At 43.0% G+C, this 20267-nt stretch overlaps 1 protein-coding gene across 9 annotated transcripts in view; it reads left to right on the top strand.

The window, feature by feature from the left end:
• ARHGEF9 (Cdc42 guanine nucleotide exchange factor 9) overlaps positions 1-20267 on the top strand; it is a 261134-nt gene that overhangs the window by 197471 nt on the left and 43396 nt on the right. For all 9 annotated transcript variants that reach the window (XM_080989724.1, XM_080989725.1, XM_080989730.1 and 6 more), the window contains 2 exons: positions 10341-10535; positions 14827-15006. In XM_080989724.1, the coding sequence (XP_080845850.1) occupies positions 10341-10535; positions 14827-15006 (375 nt within the window). The remainder of the gene's footprint in view (positions 1-10340; positions 10536-14826; positions 15007-20267) is intronic.

Genomic DNA, 20267 nt, shown 5'->3' with positions numbered 1-20267 from the left:
TGAAGTAGATGTTACCAGACCCTGGACAATATGAAAAAGTTCCACGCGGTGGCTACTTTAAGATGTGAATGGAGGCAGAGAAGTGAGACTTCTTCACTGCTTTGACTGCTCCGCAGTTATGTTTCACTCATACTCTGTCAGCTTCTTTCATCACTTGCACTCTAGCCATTGTCTGGTCTCTTTCATTGCCCCTACTTCAGTGGTGAGCCAAAGTACACAACAGGCCCCACAATGCAGGAGAGGGCGCTCGGGGCAGTCGTGTCAATAGCCTAACACATCTAACTGTTCCACAGCATGACGAGGGCTTCAAGAGGGTCACTATGCTGTAGCTACTAGAAACTCCCCCAGTGCACTCAGGAATCCAATGAATTCTGTGAGTCTTCAGGAATGAACCATCACAACCCACCATTCTTGCTTTTTTTGTATGTTATTTTCAATGATATATATGTTCCTAGGTAAACATCCCATTAATATGCACATGGTTTTTTGGTTTGAGAACTGAGGCAGTATTGTTTTTGTTTGTTACTCTGCAATTTATTTTTGTGTTTTTATATTGTAAACCACCCTGCGATCATCGGACGAAGGGCAGTAGCTAAATTTAATAAATAAGAATAAATAAAAACCATATTACAAAATTCAGAGCAGTGTTAATTTTGAAGGATTATATGTGTTTAGAAAGTGCAAGTTAGAGAGGGTTCACATTAAAATACAAGCTGAACCTAATTCCCCCCTGTCCCTATCACAAAGGTTATTATTATTACATTTCTATCCCACCTTTTCTCCAAGGAGCTCAAGGTGGCATATATGGTTCTTCCTCATCTCCTTTTTATCCCCACAGCAACCCTGTGAAGTGGGTTAGGCAGAGAGATGGTGACTGACCCCCATGGTTATGTAAGGATTTGAACTCTGCTCTCGAAGGTTCTACCCCAGCACTCTAACCACTCTACCACTTCTCAATATAAATCACTTTATGTAAACCATTAAAGGTTTTTATGAATAAGCTATATATAAATCCTGCTAAATATTTTATTTTAAAAAATAATAATTGCAAATTTCTTAAATGCAATTCTCCTTTTCATCAAGATGGCCTTCCTGTTATGCATGACTATTGCTCGGTAGGAGGAATCTTAAGACCAGAGTGTTGGGCTCTGCAGTCTTGTCATTGTTTCTTGAAGGGACTCCTGTGGTTTTTACAGTCTCAGTTCCCCCACCCGCAACAATATGAAAAGCACGATTGTCAGAAATGTTTCTCACTCCTACTCTGCTCACACAAAAACACAGAGCAGCTCAGTGAGAGGCAACATGAGTGAGGTTAGCTGCAGAAAATGTTCTGTCTAACCAGCTAAATGGAGAGTTGTGTCAAATGCTCAAAGGAGACTTGCAAGCGGGAATCTTCCTGCTGCACTGTCTTTGCCTCCAAGTAAATGCAGGTGTTGTTTTTTTAAATAGCTGTAGGCTTAAATATCTAAACGTGATTTATTATTTATTATTTTTACCTTTTTAAGGAAAGGGGTGCTTGGGACATCTGAGTGTAGGGGTGGGCATGTGGTGGCTCAGCACCCTTGGGCTAGTTGCCAGGGACCCTCTTTATGTCACTCCCTTTTCTCCTGTGTAGGTGAGATACACAAGGGAGATGGAGGTAAAGGGTGCCTTGAAACCTTAATTTGCTGTGGGAACAGCAACAAAGTTTTTTACAAAGCCCTCATTTTTCACACCTCCCCTTTAGACATAGACAAAGGGCTCTTTAAACCCCTTATTCCTCTAGAGTGGACAGCAGCAAAACCTGGCTTATTTTCTCTCCCTCAGCTGCTGACCTTGCATGTAGCAGATACCAGGAATTGAGAGTACTTACGCGGGATGAGTGTGTTTCCATGGGGCTTTCTTGTTATATCTGTCTATCTATCATTAATTAGTTAATAAGTTAATATCTATATCTATCATTAATAAGTTCTTGCAGCATATTGAACCATCAAACAAACATAACCTTTAATATCTCACCCTGAACCAGAAAATGATGTTTGAACAATCCGTCCAAAATGACAATCAAATAGAAAACAAAGTTCCTAGCCAAGACCACCATGTGTAGAAAAGACCTTGTTTAGTTTATGCTAACCAAAATGTTTTATAATATGAAAGGAGTTCTCTGTTTTCATGTTTAGTCATGTACGTGTACCAGTCTTTATGCTTCAGACCTTGTGCCAGTTGTATTTTATTAGTTTCTTACAAGTGCTATTTGCCAAATAAGCACCCTCCAAATTTTTCCAATACTGTATCTTATTATTACAAGCCTGGCTGCCCTCTGAAGCCTTTTTTTAGGAGGTCAGAAAGAAAATGTGAGGCCCAAACTGGGGAGGGAGCAGCTGTGCAGGTTGTGCCCTGCTCCACAATGGATCCTCCCAGATCAAGCAGGAAGGCTGGAAGAGGGTTTCTAAGTGTGCTTGATTGGATAACAGAGTTCCCAGTTGCAGGGAGCCTTCTACATGTGTACATGCTTAGATGCTCCCTTCAGACCTTCCTGCTCAGTGTGGGGATTGGGAAGAGGAGCTGTGTGCATGCCATCCTCCTCCAATTTCACCCCTTACACATTCTTTCTGAATGCCTTGAGAGGACTCAAGCTGCACTCATTTCCTGTCCTACTCCTCATCTCTCAGCTGATGCATAGGAACCTCATTTGCATGCTGGCAATTTCCCCCAAGAGTGGGGTTGTCACTTTTTCTGGATGAGGGTGTGTCTTTCACCTCCTACTCTTATCCTACTGAGTCAGCTGCCAGAAAGACACTGCTGCCTCCATGACTACACTGTTCTCATCTATTTGATTCACCTGTGTAATGCCCTGTCTCATCCTAGTTTGGCTCAGGGCTCTCAGGAGAGACTGGAGCAGAGGCACTTACCTGGAAGGGCAAGGTTATACCAAGATCACAGTCAAGTCCAATGGGGCAGGAGGATCACAACCGTTCAGTCTTATTCAGCACCCTGGACAGATCACTATGCCAGGTGTTGGCTGGAAGTCATCCAGGAAGAATGGTTCTCTTAGCAGCATATTGACACCTTTTGAAGGCTGGCTGATCTGGACCTGCTTTTATCCTGCTCCTCTCAGGGGAACTATCTCTGTTTCTTAAATGGCCATTGCCTAGTTCTACAAGTGTTGTCTCCCATGGCATGGGGCAGTGAGGGGCACTCTGAGCCTTCAGAATGCAGTAAATGTATATCTTCTGACCTGCAAGATCTTGGTGTAGGGAACAATGACTCCCCAGACAATGCATCTCCCCACTCTAAGTTTTCCTCTCAGCCAGAGGTAGGCTGAGATAACAGAGTCTGACACTTCTCAGATCCAAGTCTCCCCTGACATGGATCCCACTCTTGTGATCTCTGGCTTTTTGCAAGGAAGATGCCTCCTCTACTCAGTCTCTCACAGTAAACAACCTAGGTCATAATGGGAGAGATTAGAGTAGGGTCTCCACAGGGAGTGCACTCATATCCCATGGAGGGGTCTGGGCTTCAGCAAAACACTGAAAAGAGTGTTGGAACTGGAACAGTGTCTCATCCAAGTGAAGATTACATCTAATAAGGTACCAAACTAAGAGCATGTCACCCCCAATTTGTCTCTTCAAGTGCACTGTTGTCTAAAGCAAACCATCAAGCAGGGTTGAGTAGGCAGGCAAGTGAAGCATAGAAGATTTGCTTGGCAGTGTTGTGACTGGGCCAACAGGCCCAATTAAAACTGTACAGGGTGTAACCCTTTGAAACTCAAAAACCTCTCTACCTCTTAGACACCACTGGATGAAACCTCTGCAGCAATCCTTCAAATCCCCAAGCTCCTAACAAATATCTGAAATTTATTTATATTTGTAAGTCTTAATAATTGGAGAGAGATGATTTGGGTGGGGGTTTCAGAGACTGGAACTGGTGTGGGGGAGGGACCATAGCTCAGCGGTAGAGCATCTATTTTGCATGCAGAAGCCCCAGGTTCAATCCCCGGTATCTTCAAATAGGGCTAGGAGGCACCCAGTCTGAAGCCTGGGAGATCTGCTGCCAGTTTGCATAGACAATACTGAACTATATAGACCAATGGTCTGACTGGGTATAAGGCAGCTTCCAGTGTTCCTTGTCTAAATGCTTTTGCTTCTGGTTAAAGAGATTTTGCATTGTTTCTATACCTGTTTGGCCAGAGTTGACAGTGGGACCCCCTGGAAGTGATACCCCTTATTGAATGCTTGAGGGAAATACTCACTGCATGTGATGATTAGCTGTGCCATGTCATTATATGATCAAGACCAAGGCTTATTCTCCACCCCCACCCCCCGCCTTGCCTCTGGCACAGCAGTGAGGAAGAGAATCAGAAGCTTCCACTTTTAAATATCAAAAATATAAATGGGGGGAATTGGGATGGCCTTAGAGTGTGTGTGTGTGTGTGTGTGTGTGTGTGTGTAAATGACAAATCTGTGGGATCTCTTAGGAGGCAGCAAACTGTCTTTGGCCAGCCTTGCTTACTTTATATGCTGAAGTGATAAACTGGCTGTGATTGGCCTTGTCCTACAGCATCCTTCACTAGCTACTGCCTTCCAGATGTTTTGGACTACAAGCCCTTTCAGCCTCAGTCAGCATGTTGTAGTCCAAAACATCTGAAGAGTACCAGATTGACCATGGCCAGCCTTCCTCAGGTGCTTCCCCGCCCCCGCCCCCCCGTGTCACATGCTGTTCAACATGTACATGAAACCACTGGGGAAAGTTATCTGGTGGTTTAGATTGAAGTGTTGCCTACCCTGCTTTTCCAACTAAGTGTCCCAGGGAGACTGTTAAACTTCTGACTCAATACCTTGAGGCAGTTTTGGGCTGGGTGAGGGGGAACATTCTGGCACTTAATCCAGATAAGATGACTGATGCTGTGAATGGGGGAAACCCATCTCTTCAGAAGGAGGGTTGCAATCCTTCTTGGATGAGGCAGCACTGCCCTCAAAGGTCTAGGGGTATGTTCACATTACTGTCTTAGAGAACAATGAAAGTGTTATTTTTCTGATAAGTTTTAGAGCTCTCCCTCCCCTAGCTGTTCACATCAGCACAGCTTCAATTAGTTTCTTATTGTATACACACCTGTCCATTTGTTTGTTCTCTCTGCGTTTGGACACTTCTTGAGTTATTATCGCCAAACTTTGCCGGAGGGTTTTTGCAGTGGGGGCAGCAATTTTCATAGACTTTTGAACATCAGGCACCATTTTGATTCAAGATGGCAAACCGAAATGTGAGTTTGGAGGGACTTTGCCCATTTCTTGGCATAGGTTAAGCCACCTCTTGAGATATTGTTGCCATGAGAGATCCCGGGATGGGGCGACAATCTTAATCAATGTTTGGATGCTAGGCACCATCTTGAATCAAAATGGCAGACCGAAATGTGACTTTGGCATGAAGTCTGAATTTACAAGCCATAGAAGAACAGAGGAAGCTGCCTTGTACTGAGTCAGACCCTTATATTGCCTTATACTGAGTCAGACCCAGATCCATCTAGTTCAGTATTTTCTGCATTGACTGGCGGTTGCTCTTCAGATTTTCTAGCAAGGGACTCTCCCAGCCCCATTTGGAGAAGCTGGAGACTGAACCTGGGACCTCCTTTAAGACAGTCAGTGTGCTAAGCCCTAACCATGTACCACAGAGGCAAGAATGTAGTTATGAAGCTGAGTGTCAAAAGACTGGAGAATGGGAGTAGAAATCATTATTTGCCTGTCAACATGTTGGAAGTTCATGCCACGGTTTTGGGTTCTAAGCAACAGTTCGCACCAATAGTAGTTTGACATGATGTTTTAAGTGCACCTACCTCCTTTATTTTCACTCTCCGTAAGCTGGCACTGAAAGCATGTCTCTAGGCTATAACTCACAGCAAGCTATGAGAACAAGCCCAAAGGTACAGCTTTCCACTGCATGGAACAGTGTGATTCTTCCCTTTTCTAAGAACAACCCTCTAGTTTTTACTCCACTCACTCAGAGCCTGCCAAGTAAAAGCTTTGCTTTGCCTTTACAACAGTGGTTCTGTTTGACCCCAGCATCACTACTAGTAGGTTCAGTATCGTGGAGGAAGTGTTTTGTTTTTTTTGCAGCCTGACTCCCCTGTTCCACCTTAGGTGCATCAGGACATGAAAAACAAGAGCTGACAGCCGTATTCTCTGCATTTCATTTCTGCTCCCTCATGTAAGACATTAAAATGGGCTCTAAGTTTTACTATTGCTGGAAAAGGTACAAAGTGTTAGGAGTCAGAAGGTGAGCCTCTTATATAACGCTGGGTAGGTGTGGTTGGAGAGAAGGGTGTAAGGTCTTTTTCTGGGAGATTTCTCACGCGCACACACTCTTTTGTAACTCAGATTAAAGAAATAATAAAAATCACTTTTCTGCAAGTTACATTTTCATATCCTGATTTTCAGAAGAAGTTGAATATACTAACACATTTTCACGTTCAAAACAATTATAAAACACACTTGACAGTTGAATAGTTGAATAACAAGTCTGGGGTCACCACTGTTCACACCTGGAAAGGATCCTTAAAGGTAAAGGTAAAGGTACCCCTGCCCGTACGGGCCAGTCGTGTCCGACTCTAGGGTTGTGCGCCCATCTCACTTAAGAGGCCGGGGGCCAGCGCTGTCCAGAGACACTTCCGGGTCACGTGGCCAGCGTGACGAAGCTGCTCTGGCGAGCCAGCACCAGTGCAGCACACGGAAACGCCGTTTACCTTCCCGCTATAACGCGGTACCTATTTATCTACTTGCACTTAGGGGTGCTTTCGAACTGCTAGGTGGGCAGGAGCTGGGACCGAAAGATGGGAGCTCACCCCACCGCGGGGATTCGAACCACCGACCATGCGATTGGCAAGCCCTAGGCACTGAGGTTTTACCCACAGCGCCACCCGCGTCCCGGAAAGGATCCTTGCTCCACCTTAAACTGGGAATTAGATCACTCGGGGTTCTAGTATTATGAGAGGGAGAAAAATGTCTCTCTGTCCAGTTTCTCCACGTGATGCATAATTTTAAGCATTTCCGTCACATCTTCCCTTACCATTTCCCCCTCTTCCTTAAACTAACATTGTCACCATGTCTCTTAGAGGAGTTACTCCAGTCCCTTGATAATTTTGTTTGCAAACCAGCATGTCCCGCATTCAACAGGGAGCTGCATTGGATAGAACTCCCTGATATTTGCAGCGGACTGTGGTTTACATATGTAGAATGTGTGGAATGGCCCTGAATTGGGTGCACGAAAGAACTCAGTGATCAGACAAAAAAGGATCTCAACAAAGACATTTGTAATTTACCCCCTATCTCATAGTTTGTTTGTTTTTTGTACACAGTAGTTCTTTTCCTTGCTTAGCCCAGTTTCTGGAATTGGTTTTCTATTCTTAAAAAGCCCATTATGTATTTTTTTCACTTCATTTTGAAAATAACCTATTTTATGCTCACTGTGTCTTTAAATCCTAAGTTAGGGAAATTGGTAGGCCGTCTCTGAGATCTCCCATTTCTTGACCTTTAAAGTTCTCTGTAGGAAGAGAAAACACTGGCACAGTAATAAAAAGAATGTTGTTTAGCGAAGTACAATCATCAGACAGAAGAGTGGTGAACATACATTGTAGGGAAAAAGAATTGATGGAGCCTTTTGCAAATTAAAAGGACGCAGCCATTTCAAAGGTACATGTTGTAAATGCAACAGCAGCTTTGTACTTGCTAAATTATATTTTGGCGCAGAGTATAACTTGCATGCTTTACTTAATATGCATGCTTTTTGCTGCTGGACTGTGATGGCTAATGAACAGAATTCTTCTGTTTGCTGCAATCCTTTTCAATTATGAATGGGAAGGAAGCATTGGAATTTAAAGAATACCATGCCATGTACTTAGGACTTATTTCGACCTCTCACTGTTTCTATTTTAAAATTGTTGGATGTTTTCAGACCGGACTGAGATGGTTGCGCCTTCTAGTCATATTTTTAAGGGAACTTGGCGGGGAAAAGTGGGGAGGAGGAGATAAACAAAACTAAAGGAGTAAAGCTCTTAATTATATAAACTGAAGCTGCAAGCTCATAGACCCTTGTCTTAGAAAAAGTCCTGTTGAATTAATGTTACTTACTAAAGGCCAGACACCCACAGGATTGCACTATTAGGCTCCAATCCAGAGAAATTTGCAGTACAATCCTAAGCATTTTTAATCAGAAGATAATCCTACTGCTTGTTTTTAAAATTGCAGCCTTAGTTGCACTTATGTCCCATCTGAAATAAAAAAGACCAATTTATTTTTAATGGTTATAGTCCAGTCTGATGTGACTGTGCCTTTTAGGTGGTCTTAGGGAAGGAGAGAGAAGGAGCTATGCAGTTGAGACGTATGTCCATACTAAAAAAAATCAAAATCAAAGATCAAGCTTCTAGTTTCATAAAACTAACTGTTTGGTTTCATAAATTCTGTTAAATGAAGTGGGAGTTACTACTGAGAAAACATGTTTAGAAATCCAGTTAGGTTCCTGTCCAGAGAAAATGAGTTACACTTTTCTCCTGTTTGAAATCACTTGAGACTTACAGCTTAAGCTATGCATTACATGATGTTTTGTGATTCTTATCTTAGCAGGCTGTATTTGAGCAGTTGGAAATGGGCAGAGAAATACTGCATAACTGTATTATGTGTTTTCTTTTATCTGTCCTGAATTATCCAGCATTCAGCTTCATTGAATATGCATGAGTTCTGGTATTATGAGAGTGTTATCATTGCAAGGTGGCCCAGAGTGGTGGTGTTGTTGTTTACTTCCATTTTCCAGTAGTCTGCATCCTCCCTAGCTGGCTGTGCTTCCTGATCTGAAAAATCCTTGTGAAAGGAGTTACCTCATGATGTCTTGCCTAGGCTTTAATTGAAGCTGGCCACCAGGGAAAGTTACAGAGTTCAAGGCATTGATGAGATGATTTGTAGAACAACAACAACAGGACACTCACAAACACCCCTTTGGCAACATCAGAAACCCTAAACTTCACCCATGAAGAGTCCACTGATTTTTTCCTCTCTTCTAATCATTTGGAGATGCAATTTCTTTTCTCATTAACTAATGAATAGTGGGGTGTTGTTTTTTTTTATAAAAAAAAGAAGGAATATTTATTGGCACAGCACTAGCTTGTTTAGCTTGGAGAAGAGAGGATGGCTAAGTAGTACCCTTTGAAGATATATAGGAAGCCAAGAGCTGACCGTGGACTCAGACTCCTCCTCAAAAGGTTTAGATGGAAATGGTCTCTCAAAACTCTTCACCCTATCTGTGTGCAAACTGCAGAAATCATGTCACCAAATTTCTTAAGGGGGGGAGAAAGTCTCCCTACTGTTTCCAGCTGTGACTATATTATTTTAAAAAATTGTTGTGACCTGGCCATGGGACTTGTTGGTGATAATGGGTATTAAATATGATGATGATGATCATTATAGGGGTCCCTATTAGCAGTGGCAATAGCACAAACTCTGTTGTTGTTTTCTTTTAAAGTTTTGTTGTTGCCATTGCAGGTGGCAACAGTAACAACTTCGGTGGGCAGCCTAGTCCCCATTTTGCATTCCCACAATGCATTGCATCCTCTGCCTAGCATTGCTCCAGGGCATTGCCCCCCTGTGGAGACCATTTGGAGAAGGTTCTGCAAAGTGGCCTTCTTTCCTTCTTTTTTCTGGGGGTGGGCAGGGAAATAAAATAATAATTGTCAACTTATAAATATCAGATGATAACCTTTGCAAAGCACAATCAATTATTCATTTCTAAAGCTTCAACAAAGCATATAATATGGGTATGTGCAAGGAGATTTGCACATATGTCAGGTTGGAGACATATTGCAAATAAATACATAGTAAATTCACACATTGCTTTTCCTTATGCTTTAAACATTATCAACCAATAATTTGCTTCTGGCAACAACTGTTTTCTTTTACCACCCCAGCTGCAACAAAACATGTTTCTTCCACATTAGTCTCTACTGCCACAGCAGGCGCTTTAATCTTCAAACAGTTTGACTTCACCCTCCAAAGGTGCACTCCTCCATTGTTTCCCGAGACAGATGGAAGCCAACCAACTCATTAAATGTATTTTATCTTAGTGAAAAACTATCATGCCTTTGCTTTTGCTCTCTAAAGGTGTCAATTTAGTCATAGCTGCAAATTCCTATAATTTCATGACCTGTTCTTAAAAATCTATTTTAAAAATTGTTGGAGGTGGAAAGTACAGATTTCTGAGACGTTTCAGAGGTTTACATCAGACATTAGGGAGAATTGAAAGAACGGTGAAGTAGAGATGAGCTTTGGAGAAGCTTATCTCCAAAGCTAAACTTCATAGTGTTGCATTTCCTTTCCTTACAGCTATGGGTCAACCAGGAAGATGGTGTTGAGGAAGGGACGAGTGAAGTACAGAATGGGCACCTGGACCCAAATGCTGCTGACTGCCTTTGTCTCGGGAGGACCCTCCAGAACCGAGACCAGATGAGAGCCAATGTCATTAATGAAATCATGAGCACGGAGCGCCACTATATCAAACACCTGAAGGACATTTGTGAGGTATGTATGCATGTATTCTTACTTATCCCTGTTTGGCACAAGGTAGTGGCTGTGCTGGTGGAATCGTAATGGGGAAAGCCAACAAATGATTTTCACAATCATTTCATTGCCATTGGAGAAGCCTTCCTGGCTGTCAGCAACACCAGCCCATAGCAAGCTGGCTGTGCCTGATTCAGTTCCAGTTAAACTTTTCTTCCACTACTTTTCCCTGCCCCACCCTCTGGGGAAAAAAACAAACCCAAACCCTACCTCAGGTTAGAGGGAGCGACAGAGGTGGTGAATGCTCACAGCCCCCTGGAGCATCATTTCCCACTGGTGTCGGGGACTCAGATTCTCAGAATCCAGTAATCCGTTCTGCATGGGGGAGAGACCTGGTTGATAGTGTAAGGTTCAAAGGTGAGTTTCATTGCAAAGGGGGTTGAAACCATTATCCAATTCTGCATGAGCAGTGTTCTGCTCACGAAACAAGAGTTCCCTTCCCTCTCCTCTCCCCATGCACCCCCAAAATCTGCTCCAGAGTGTCTCTCCCATCTCTAGGAGGAGAATTTGAGAGGGTTTCAGGCGGAAATTCCAAAGTGCAAGAAGAAGTCTGCTTTGTGAGCTGAATGGCAGCATTGGATACAAATTGTAGTGGCAAACTCCACAGCATCAACTCCTTTTGCTTAAACAACACTGCGTGCTTCTGAGGGAAAGCAGTCAATTATTGCCTGTTTTTTGCCAAGCTGTATAGTATCCCCTCACACTCATTCTTCCTCCTTTGTACATAGCTTCAATGCTCTCTGCTTTAACAAAAAAATGGAAAAAAGATCTGAAATCAAAGCACTCAGCTTTGAGCTGCGTGCCTCAGAAAGTTTAAAATTTAACAACTCTTGCTTACAGCCTCTGCAGAATCTATGCTGTTGTCCAGCTGCTGATGCCTTTAACTCTTAAGGGGACTCCCTTCCTTTACCTCAGAGAGGGTTCTATTTCAGTTGAGAGGCAAATTTCACTCCATAGGAAGGGGAGCCTCCAAATGAGGGTTTTAGCATAGTATTAGAGCATCTGTTTTGCATGCAAATGGTCCCGGGTTCAATCCCTGGTATCACCATGGCTGGGAAAGACCTCCTCATCTTCAACTCTGGGGAGCTGCTGCCAGTCAGTGTGGACAATATTGAGGTAGATGGACAAATGGTCTGACTTGGAATCATACAATTGTAGAGTTGGAAGGGACCCCAACAGTCAAAGGCACGTTCCTATATTCCTATTCAAATCATCCCTTTATTCTGAACTATGTAAGCTGGATTCTCGTTCTTTTTTATGAGAAGGGCAAGAACACATGACTTGCATGCAGAAGGTCCCAGGTTGAATCCCCAGCCTTTGGGAGAGAACCCCACCCAAAACCCTGGATAGCTGATGCTGTCAGACAGTGTAGACAATACTGAGCGAGCTGGACCAATGGTATGACTCAGTATAAGGCAGCTTGTTACGTCCCTATCTCACTCTTCAACTGAAGAGGCTCTCAATGTGGCTTACAAACATGTAAAAGAGCAACAAAACCATCAATGAAATAGCAGAACAGCATAAAAACAAAGTCATTAACATGCAGGTTAAATAAACCATGAGTCTAAAAAAAGATCAAGAACACCTAAGCAAATAAAAAGACATTTTCTTCACACTTGTGTCCCCTGATTTGCATGCAGAAGGACCCAGGTTCAATCAGTGTAATGCAGTTTCCTGGGTAGCAGTCTTATTGCATCCTGGGGAGCTTTGTGGTTTTAGTGTAGAAGCAGGTACATTTAATTTTGTTTACACCCCCTTTTAATCAGAGGAATCTTTCTGCACCGCAGAAGAAATAGCATCTTCAGTGTGTGTTCTCCTGTCCTCCCATCCCCCAGTCTTCTCCTATTTTCCTGCCAGCAAAAGCTAGCAGCTTTTGAATCTGACCGTGCCTGATACTCTTAAACTGGATCTCCTGGGTCAAATTTGTAGCAGGCCGATGGCTCTGTTGGAATTGCTCCCATTTACTCCAGCCTGCAATTAAAATCACTGTGTCAAGGCAAACTATATTGCTAGGCCTTGTACTCTGCTCTTTATTATCCCAAATGGAATCGAATGAGAAAACCTGCCAGAAGGTGAGAGTTGCGACAAATCTTCCAGACGTCTTTTTAAACTAGAGACGACTGCAGCAAACATTCCCATTTGCAACGTGATGGCCGATATGCCACTTTCGGGGGGCGGACTTCACTTTGCCCAGATTAAGTGCTCGAAACCAGAGTGACATCATGACTACCAGAGAGAGAGAGCGCTTAATCACTCTATAGGCTCCATATAAATTGGTCCGCTCTGTTCTGTGCTTAAGTGGAATCCAAGGGTGCTGGCACGAGCTTGCCTTTCACAAAGGAGGCAAGGAAATGGGTTTCTTGCCTTTTGGCAAGGATGGGGGACCTCGTACCCCTTAGGACTCTTCCCAGGCCACATCATGAGGCATGACCAAAGGGATATTTTAAGAGTGTTCCACAACATGGGATCAGCAACATTAAATGCCTCATTTATAGTGGAGGCTATTCAGGCCTCTGTAACATGGGGCGCAAGTAATAGTGCTTCAGCGGAAGATGCCACTATCATGGCTGTCCGCTGATATCATCAGCAGGACAACCAGCAGTATGGTAGTGCTCACTTGAGCACAGGTTGAGCCTATGTTGCAGTGGACACTCCAACATGCACACTACCACCATCAACAACAGAGCCCCACTATTAGAACCATAGCTCAGTGGTAGAGCAACAGCTTTGCATTCAGAAGGGTCAGTGTTTAATCTCTGGCATCTCCTGGTAGGGTGCTCAGAAAGACCCGTATCTGAAACCCTGTAGAGCCACTGCCAGTCAGTGTAGACAATATTGAGCTAGATGGACCAGTTGTCTGCCTGGGTATAAGGCAGCTTTACCTTGCTTGGTGGATGAGTTGCTTGCTGGCTGGTTGACAACCCATCCCAGTTAATAATGAGGCAAACAGCAGGCACTGGAACACTAGTTCACTTCCAGAGATAGTTGTCTCCTTGCTGCTCATTACTGGGCCAGTGCCGGGAGAGGGAGAATATCAGAGGGAAGCAGGACCTCCCTGGCTGGCAATAGCATTTTTTGCTAGAGCCCTGTAAATATAGGCATAGTTTCTGCATTGGAAAAGCATGATAAATGAACCTGTGTGCACTTTCTAAAAAGAATTTTTGGGTTATCTGAGAGACCTCAAATTTAGTACAGTTCCAGGCTACCCACTAGATAAATTCCACCCACTCCTGGTTCCTTGAAAAGGAGGGAAGATAGATGAACAATGATGGAATGCATCTATCTCCCAACCCATGACTCTGAAAACTTAGCACTTAACCTCCTGCAAATACTCCCCAACTTTGTGCAATACCACAGGGACTACATGGAAACGTACTTTAAAAGGAGATGGTCTGGAGGCTATTTATAGCCCATCACCAAGCATAGACTTCTCCAGCCTTTGATCATCTGTCCTTTGAATCTGAGGATGTGAGCAGTGACTGTATGACATTCATATTGCATAACAGGCATAAATTTACTGGGCAATCCATGGAGTAGCCCTTTCAGGTGATAACCTGCTGCGTATTAGTCATGTTCAGCCTTGGGGAACTTCACCAACTCATCATGGCATATCCTATGGAGCATTTCAGCAAGAAACATGTTTCCTCTGCAGCTTGGTGGTCAAGCTTTTCTGTAAATGTGCCAGGAGCAAGCCCAAAAACGTGAGAGGTGTCACTACTGAGGGGCTCACAACAGTGTGCATAGAATCATTGAAATGTAGAGTTGGAAGGGACCTCAAGGGTCATCTGTTCCAACTCCCTGCAATGCAGGAATCACAACTAAAGCATCTATGACAGATGGCCATCCAACCTCTGCTTAAAAGGAAGGAAAGTCCACTTCCAAGGGAGTCTATTACACTGTCAAACAGCTCTTACTGATGTTTAGTCAGAATCTCCTTTCTTGTCATTTGAATTCTTTCAGCAAAACAGCAAAAAACAAGCTTGCTCCATTCTTCCATGTGACATCCCTTCAGAGATTTGAAGATAGTTATCATGTCATCTCTCAGTCTTCTCTTCTCCAGTCTAACTAAGCCTAGCCAACTCCCTCAACCATTCCTCATAAGGCTTGGTTTACAGATCCTCGAAAAGCAAGAGAATGCAGAAAATAATAGTTTCATTGCTTCAGGAAAAAGTGTAATTGAACACTGGGCATTTGTTTGTAATATTTGTAGCATCCTTATCCACTGGTGTCCTCTTTTCTCTGTTTCTCACAGGGTTACCTGAAGCAGTGTCGGAAGAGAAGAGACATGTTCAGTGATGAACAGTTGAAGATAATATTTGGCAACATCGAAGACATCTATCGGTTTCAGATGGGCTTTGTCAGGGATTTGGAGAAGCAGTACAACAATGAGGACCCCCATCTCAGTGAAATTGGGCCGTGTTTTCTGGAGCATGTAAGTGCTTTTGAGGGGAAATAGCTTGAAAGGGAGAAGTAACTCATCTTATTTATTTATTTATTTATTTATTTAACAAAGTACACTTGTTTAAGGCCCCCGTGCAATTCTGCATAAGACCACAACCCCTAAGAGTGTTCTTTGCCACCTCTTATATCAGAGGACAGGAGTCTCTGTTCTTGAACATAAAGCCCCAACTCATCATAGAGGTTGCGTTGAGGAGTTACCCATTCCTTCCTCCTGCAGACGGACAACATTCTTGGAGTTTCCCTTCTCCAGTATTGTTGCTGCCAAGTTTCCTCTCTCACAGACTCTTCTTATGTTCTTAATGGTAACTTCTATTTATTAAAGAATAGATTAACAACAAACATTAACATATTAAATTACAGTTCCCACAATATACTCTTAATTACTCATAGTATTGATAGATAATACCTCTTCACATATGAACTGACCCGGACCCTGCAAACATAATATGAGGCTGTTCTCTAGGTGCCCTCTCCAGGTAGGTTTGTGGGGGTAGCAACAGTACAATGGCTCTTTTCCCAGGTGACTCCCACTTGTGGAATGCTCTCCCCAGGAAGGCTCACCTGGGGTCATCGCTACTTATCTTTAGGCACCAGGCAGAAACATTTCTTTTCTGACAGGTCCTTGGCTTTTAATTATCTGTGGCCTCCTTCAGAGAGTAGGATCTTCCTTTTGAAAATATAAATGAGTTTTATGAATATGAATGAGTTTTAGATTTTTCCATGTTGTTTTATGATGGTTTTAATGTATGTGCTATTGTTGTAAGTAACTTTGAACTACCTTTGTTAAAAAGAAAAAGAAAAAAAAGCCACTAAGAAATGTAATCATATAATCCATGGGAGAGACCGTTCTCTGTGGACATACCCAGATTCTTGAAGTCCCTGTCTAGGGAGGCTTGCATGACCCATCTCTGCTGGCCTTGTGCCATCTGCTTAAAAATGTTTCTTTCCAGCAAGTGCTTGTTTTGCTGAAATGATGAATTGCTTTGAGCTGACCCTTTGTTCTAAGGTTGTGTTTATTGACCATGGCTGTTACTGCCTCTCTTCTTTTACAATAGAAAGGAGGGATGCAACTATTTTTAAATAAATGTTTTACAGATAATTAACACAGAAGGTGAACTAGCAATGACTAAAACATTCAAATTAATAAAATGATTCATAAGTCATATGTTTCCCGCCACAACAAACACACCTATACCCACTCTTTGGGGCTTCAAAACCAGTGATGGAATTCAGATCAATAGCAACATGTGTGCTTTGAAAGATTGTGTGGGATGTCAGCAATAATAAGATTCCGCAAATAGTTTGCTTAATTTGATGCTCATAAAACTGTACTGGAAACAGCAACAGCCAGAGCTTGCTATATGGGAGCCACACGTAGCACAGGTAGTCAGGATAGGAGCAGGAGGAGTTAGGAGTTGAACTTTTTGCACTGCTACCTGATATCTGACTCTGCAACCTGCAGGCAAAAGCTACATAAGGGTGTGTTGTGAGGTAGTGGCACTGCCAGGTGCCTTCTGTGGCCCTCCCAGCCACTCATCACCACCTTCCTTTACATAAAACTTGGGTTGCCATATTTCAAAATGTAAAAACCAGGATACCTGGAAGGTTGTTGCGCAAGACCCCAAAGTTGTTGAGCTTTTTTTAAAAAGCCCACGGTTTTTATTAGCAGACCAAATAAAACACAAGGTGGCTGAGGGTTGCTCTCCTTATCTTCTGCCCTCCTACCCCTTGCTTATCTGAAATTCGTTTTTAAAGGAAAGCTGCTGCTTTCTCAACTCTCAGGAAGGGGGGGGTGTCCTTTCTCAGAGTGAGGCATTCTAGGAAACGTGACCTAGGAGAGAGCACCACCCCTGCCTTTGCACATTAGCAACTACAAAAGCAATTTTAACATAGACAAGGGTGTAAGAAGAGGGATCCTTATCTGGTGCCTGTTGCTGATCAATTTAGTCTTTGACTTGCCTTTGGAGGGTTTTTTGGCATGAGGTTGCCTTGTTAACATTTTTATTTGAATGCCTGTCCATGCTTTAGCATTGCTATTCTTTGAATTTTTACGCCTTTCCCTTTAACTACCAGCAGGTAAATATCGGAGAGAGAGAACAGGTGCCTCTTGACTCTCAAAGACATGCATGTACCAAATACCTCCCCATAAACAGTAAGGCACCATGTAGCGAGCCTCCTCCTGTTCCACAAACTGCAGCTGGCGAAGTTCATTTTGAACTGTTATGCCTGATAACATAATTTAGGATAATTAGGCTCCCCCTCCCTCATCCCACATGCACATCCTTACTCCAAACAGCCTCTTTTCTTTTAAATCATGTGATCAGGCTCAAGCTGTGTCTAAGTTGATCCATTCTTGGTTTTCTAAATATAAATCGTCAGTACACAACTAGCTTTCACTCTCCCTGCTTTATTCTGATTTTAAGTGCTTCTGAATGCAGCTCAGAAAGGTTTTCGAGTTGTAGCAATCCTATATAAGTGCAGCCTGTTCCATAGTGATATTCTATCAGACGCTCTTCATTTGTTTACATCAGTTATTATTGTTAATTGTTTTCTGCTCAGCTAAATCCTACTCAGAGTAGACCCACTGAAATGACTAGATCTAAGTTAGCCCTGTCTTTTAATTTCAGAGGAGTTTACTCTATGCATGACTAACTCTGTAATAACAGGTTGTATCTAGAGTTAGTCATGCATAAACTCCTCTGAAACTCTGAAGTCCACCATTCAAATCTACAATGAAACAATCCCATTAAAAACTGTGCAGCAATTAAACAGGAGATAATATCACAGAACTTCTGTGGTTTATGCTAATCATGGTGGCTGGTTAAGACCATTATCTTACAATTGCCTAAAGAAATGGGCTGGTTTGACAAGCTTGCTGTCATACCTTCTCCTTTTTGCCCCATAATCCTGCATTTCCGCCCACTGGAACCTCTGACCACCATCAGAATGCTGCAAACCCCCTTTCCCTTGGGCTCCTTCCCAATGCATCACTGAATGCCCACTATGGCTGGGAAATGCCCGCTCACCCTGGGTTTGGATTTAATCACCTGCTGATGATTCACCTTCCATCCCCGACTTGGCTCGTCTCAACAAGCTAAGAATGGTTAAAAAGAGTTATCTCGCACACTCACTTCTATCCCTGACGTATTACCCAGATTTTACTAATTACTCTCCAAATGGAATAATTGCATAGAAATTGCATTTGCGTAGAACTGGGAGCCTGCTTCAGGTGAAGAAATCCACCCCCACCCCCTTCACAATTACTGTTTTTCCCTGCGTGGAAAAATGAGTTTTAAGGAGGCAATGATAAGACTGCTTCTTCAGAAACCATCCCTGGATTCTGGGAAATTCATTAATTACCAGCCAGTTGCCAACCTCCTTTTTCTGGGCAAGGTTCTTGAGCTGGTGATTGCTGACGAGATCCAGGGGCTCATGAAGGAGACTGATTTCCTAGATCCATTTCAATCGGGGTTTCGGCCAATAAGCTGAAGCTCAATCCAGATAAGACAGAGGCACTGTTAGAGGGGGATTTTGTAGACCAGATGGATGGTCTTGAAGGGGCTACCCTCCCTCTTAAGGAGCAGGTCCTTAACTTGGCAGTGCTCCTGGATCCATTACTGTTGCTTGAGGCCCAGGTGGCCTTGGTGACACAGGCTGCCTTCTGTTAGCTTCTGCTGGTGGCCTAGCTACACCCCTATCTGGACAGGGATAGCCTAACTCCTGTGGCCTACACTCTGGAAACCTCTAGTCTGGATTGTTGCAATGGCGTTATACATGGGGCTGCCTCTGAAAACAGTTTGGAAACTTCAGCTAGTGCAAAAACCAAAAAACCAAATTGCTCATCAGAACAAGATGATTTTGGCCTATAAAGCCAATCCTGGCCCAACTGCATTGGCTGCCAATTAGTTTCTAGGGCCTATTCAAAGTGCTGGTGTTGACCTCTAAAGCATTCCACAGCTCAGGACCTCAATATCTTAAGGACCGCCTTTCTGCATATGAACTGACCCAGACACTGTGGTTGTCATCTGAGGCCCTTTTCTATGTCCCCATTCCCTGAGAGGTACAGAAGGTGGCAACACAAGAATAGCCTTTTTGGTGGTGGAATGCTGTCCCCAGAGAGGCTTGCCTGGCGTCATTATTACATGTCTTTAGGTGCTAGGCAAAAACATTCTTCTTTACCCAGGTCTTTGGCCATTAAATAATCTATGGCATGTTAAAGGTCTGGGGGTGTGGGAGGCAGTTACTATGATTATTTTATTATTATGCTGTCCATTATTCTGCTTTTTATTATTGTGCTCTGAAAAATGTGTTCTTAATGTAGTACACCACACAGGGATGTACCACACAGGGCAGTATATAAATTGAAATAATAATAATAATAATAATAATAATAATAATAATAATAATATACAGTGTGTATGTCTCAGACCAGTCTCTACATGATGAGTTGATAACCACTGGCGAGGGGCTGCGATTCCATCGTATTCCCCCCCCCCCACCTGCTAGCCCCATCTTTTTCTTTTTGCTACTGCCAAAATCAGGGGGCTTTTGTGAGTGGGAAGAAAAAATTACATATGAGGGAGGTAAATACGGTGCTGGCTGGTTGGAGAGGTTTAAATTTCTTCACCCAGCCTAGTATGGAGATACAAATCTTCCCCTTCCCACGCATCAGGCTAATCATTTGATGAGCAGGGAAGGAACAATTTGCATCCCCATTAGGTGAATCTCTACAACAAATTAAATGGATGTAAATCTGACATCAGAAATAACAGAGTTCAAAAACCAGTAGAGGACCTTTTCAGTATTGCAGAACCTTCTGTAACTGAAGGACCACCTTTCTCCATATGAATTGATCCAGACCCTGCAATCATAAACTGAGGCCCTTCTACGTGTGCCCCTTCCCCAAGAGGTCTGGAGGACAGCAGCAATAGAACAGGCCTTTTCTGCAGTGACTCCCCATTTGCAGAATGCTCGCCCCGTGCCTTCATTACATATTTTAGGCTCCACTAATTAAACAATCTATAGCCTTTAAACATGTGAGGAGGGGTATTGCTTTGGTTTGTTCCTATGTTAAGAATTTTTATTTTTTAATATTGTAAACTGCCCTGCGATTCTCAGATGAAGGGTGGCATATAAATTTAATTAATAACAACAACAACTTGCAATGACCATTTTTGAAAAAAGGGGAGTGTAATTTGAAATGGCTGAGTTATAATTAATCAAGTAATTAAA

This window comes from Podarcis pityusensis (assembly GCF_964106645.2).
Source record: "Podarcis pityusensis genome assembly, chromosome: Z".
In the NCBI taxonomy this organism is placed as follows: Eukaryota; Metazoa; Chordata; class Lepidosauria; order Squamata; family Lacertidae; genus Podarcis; species Podarcis pityusensis.
Note: the sequence above shows the minus strand (reverse complement) of the source record. Positions and strands in the feature narration are given on the sequence as shown.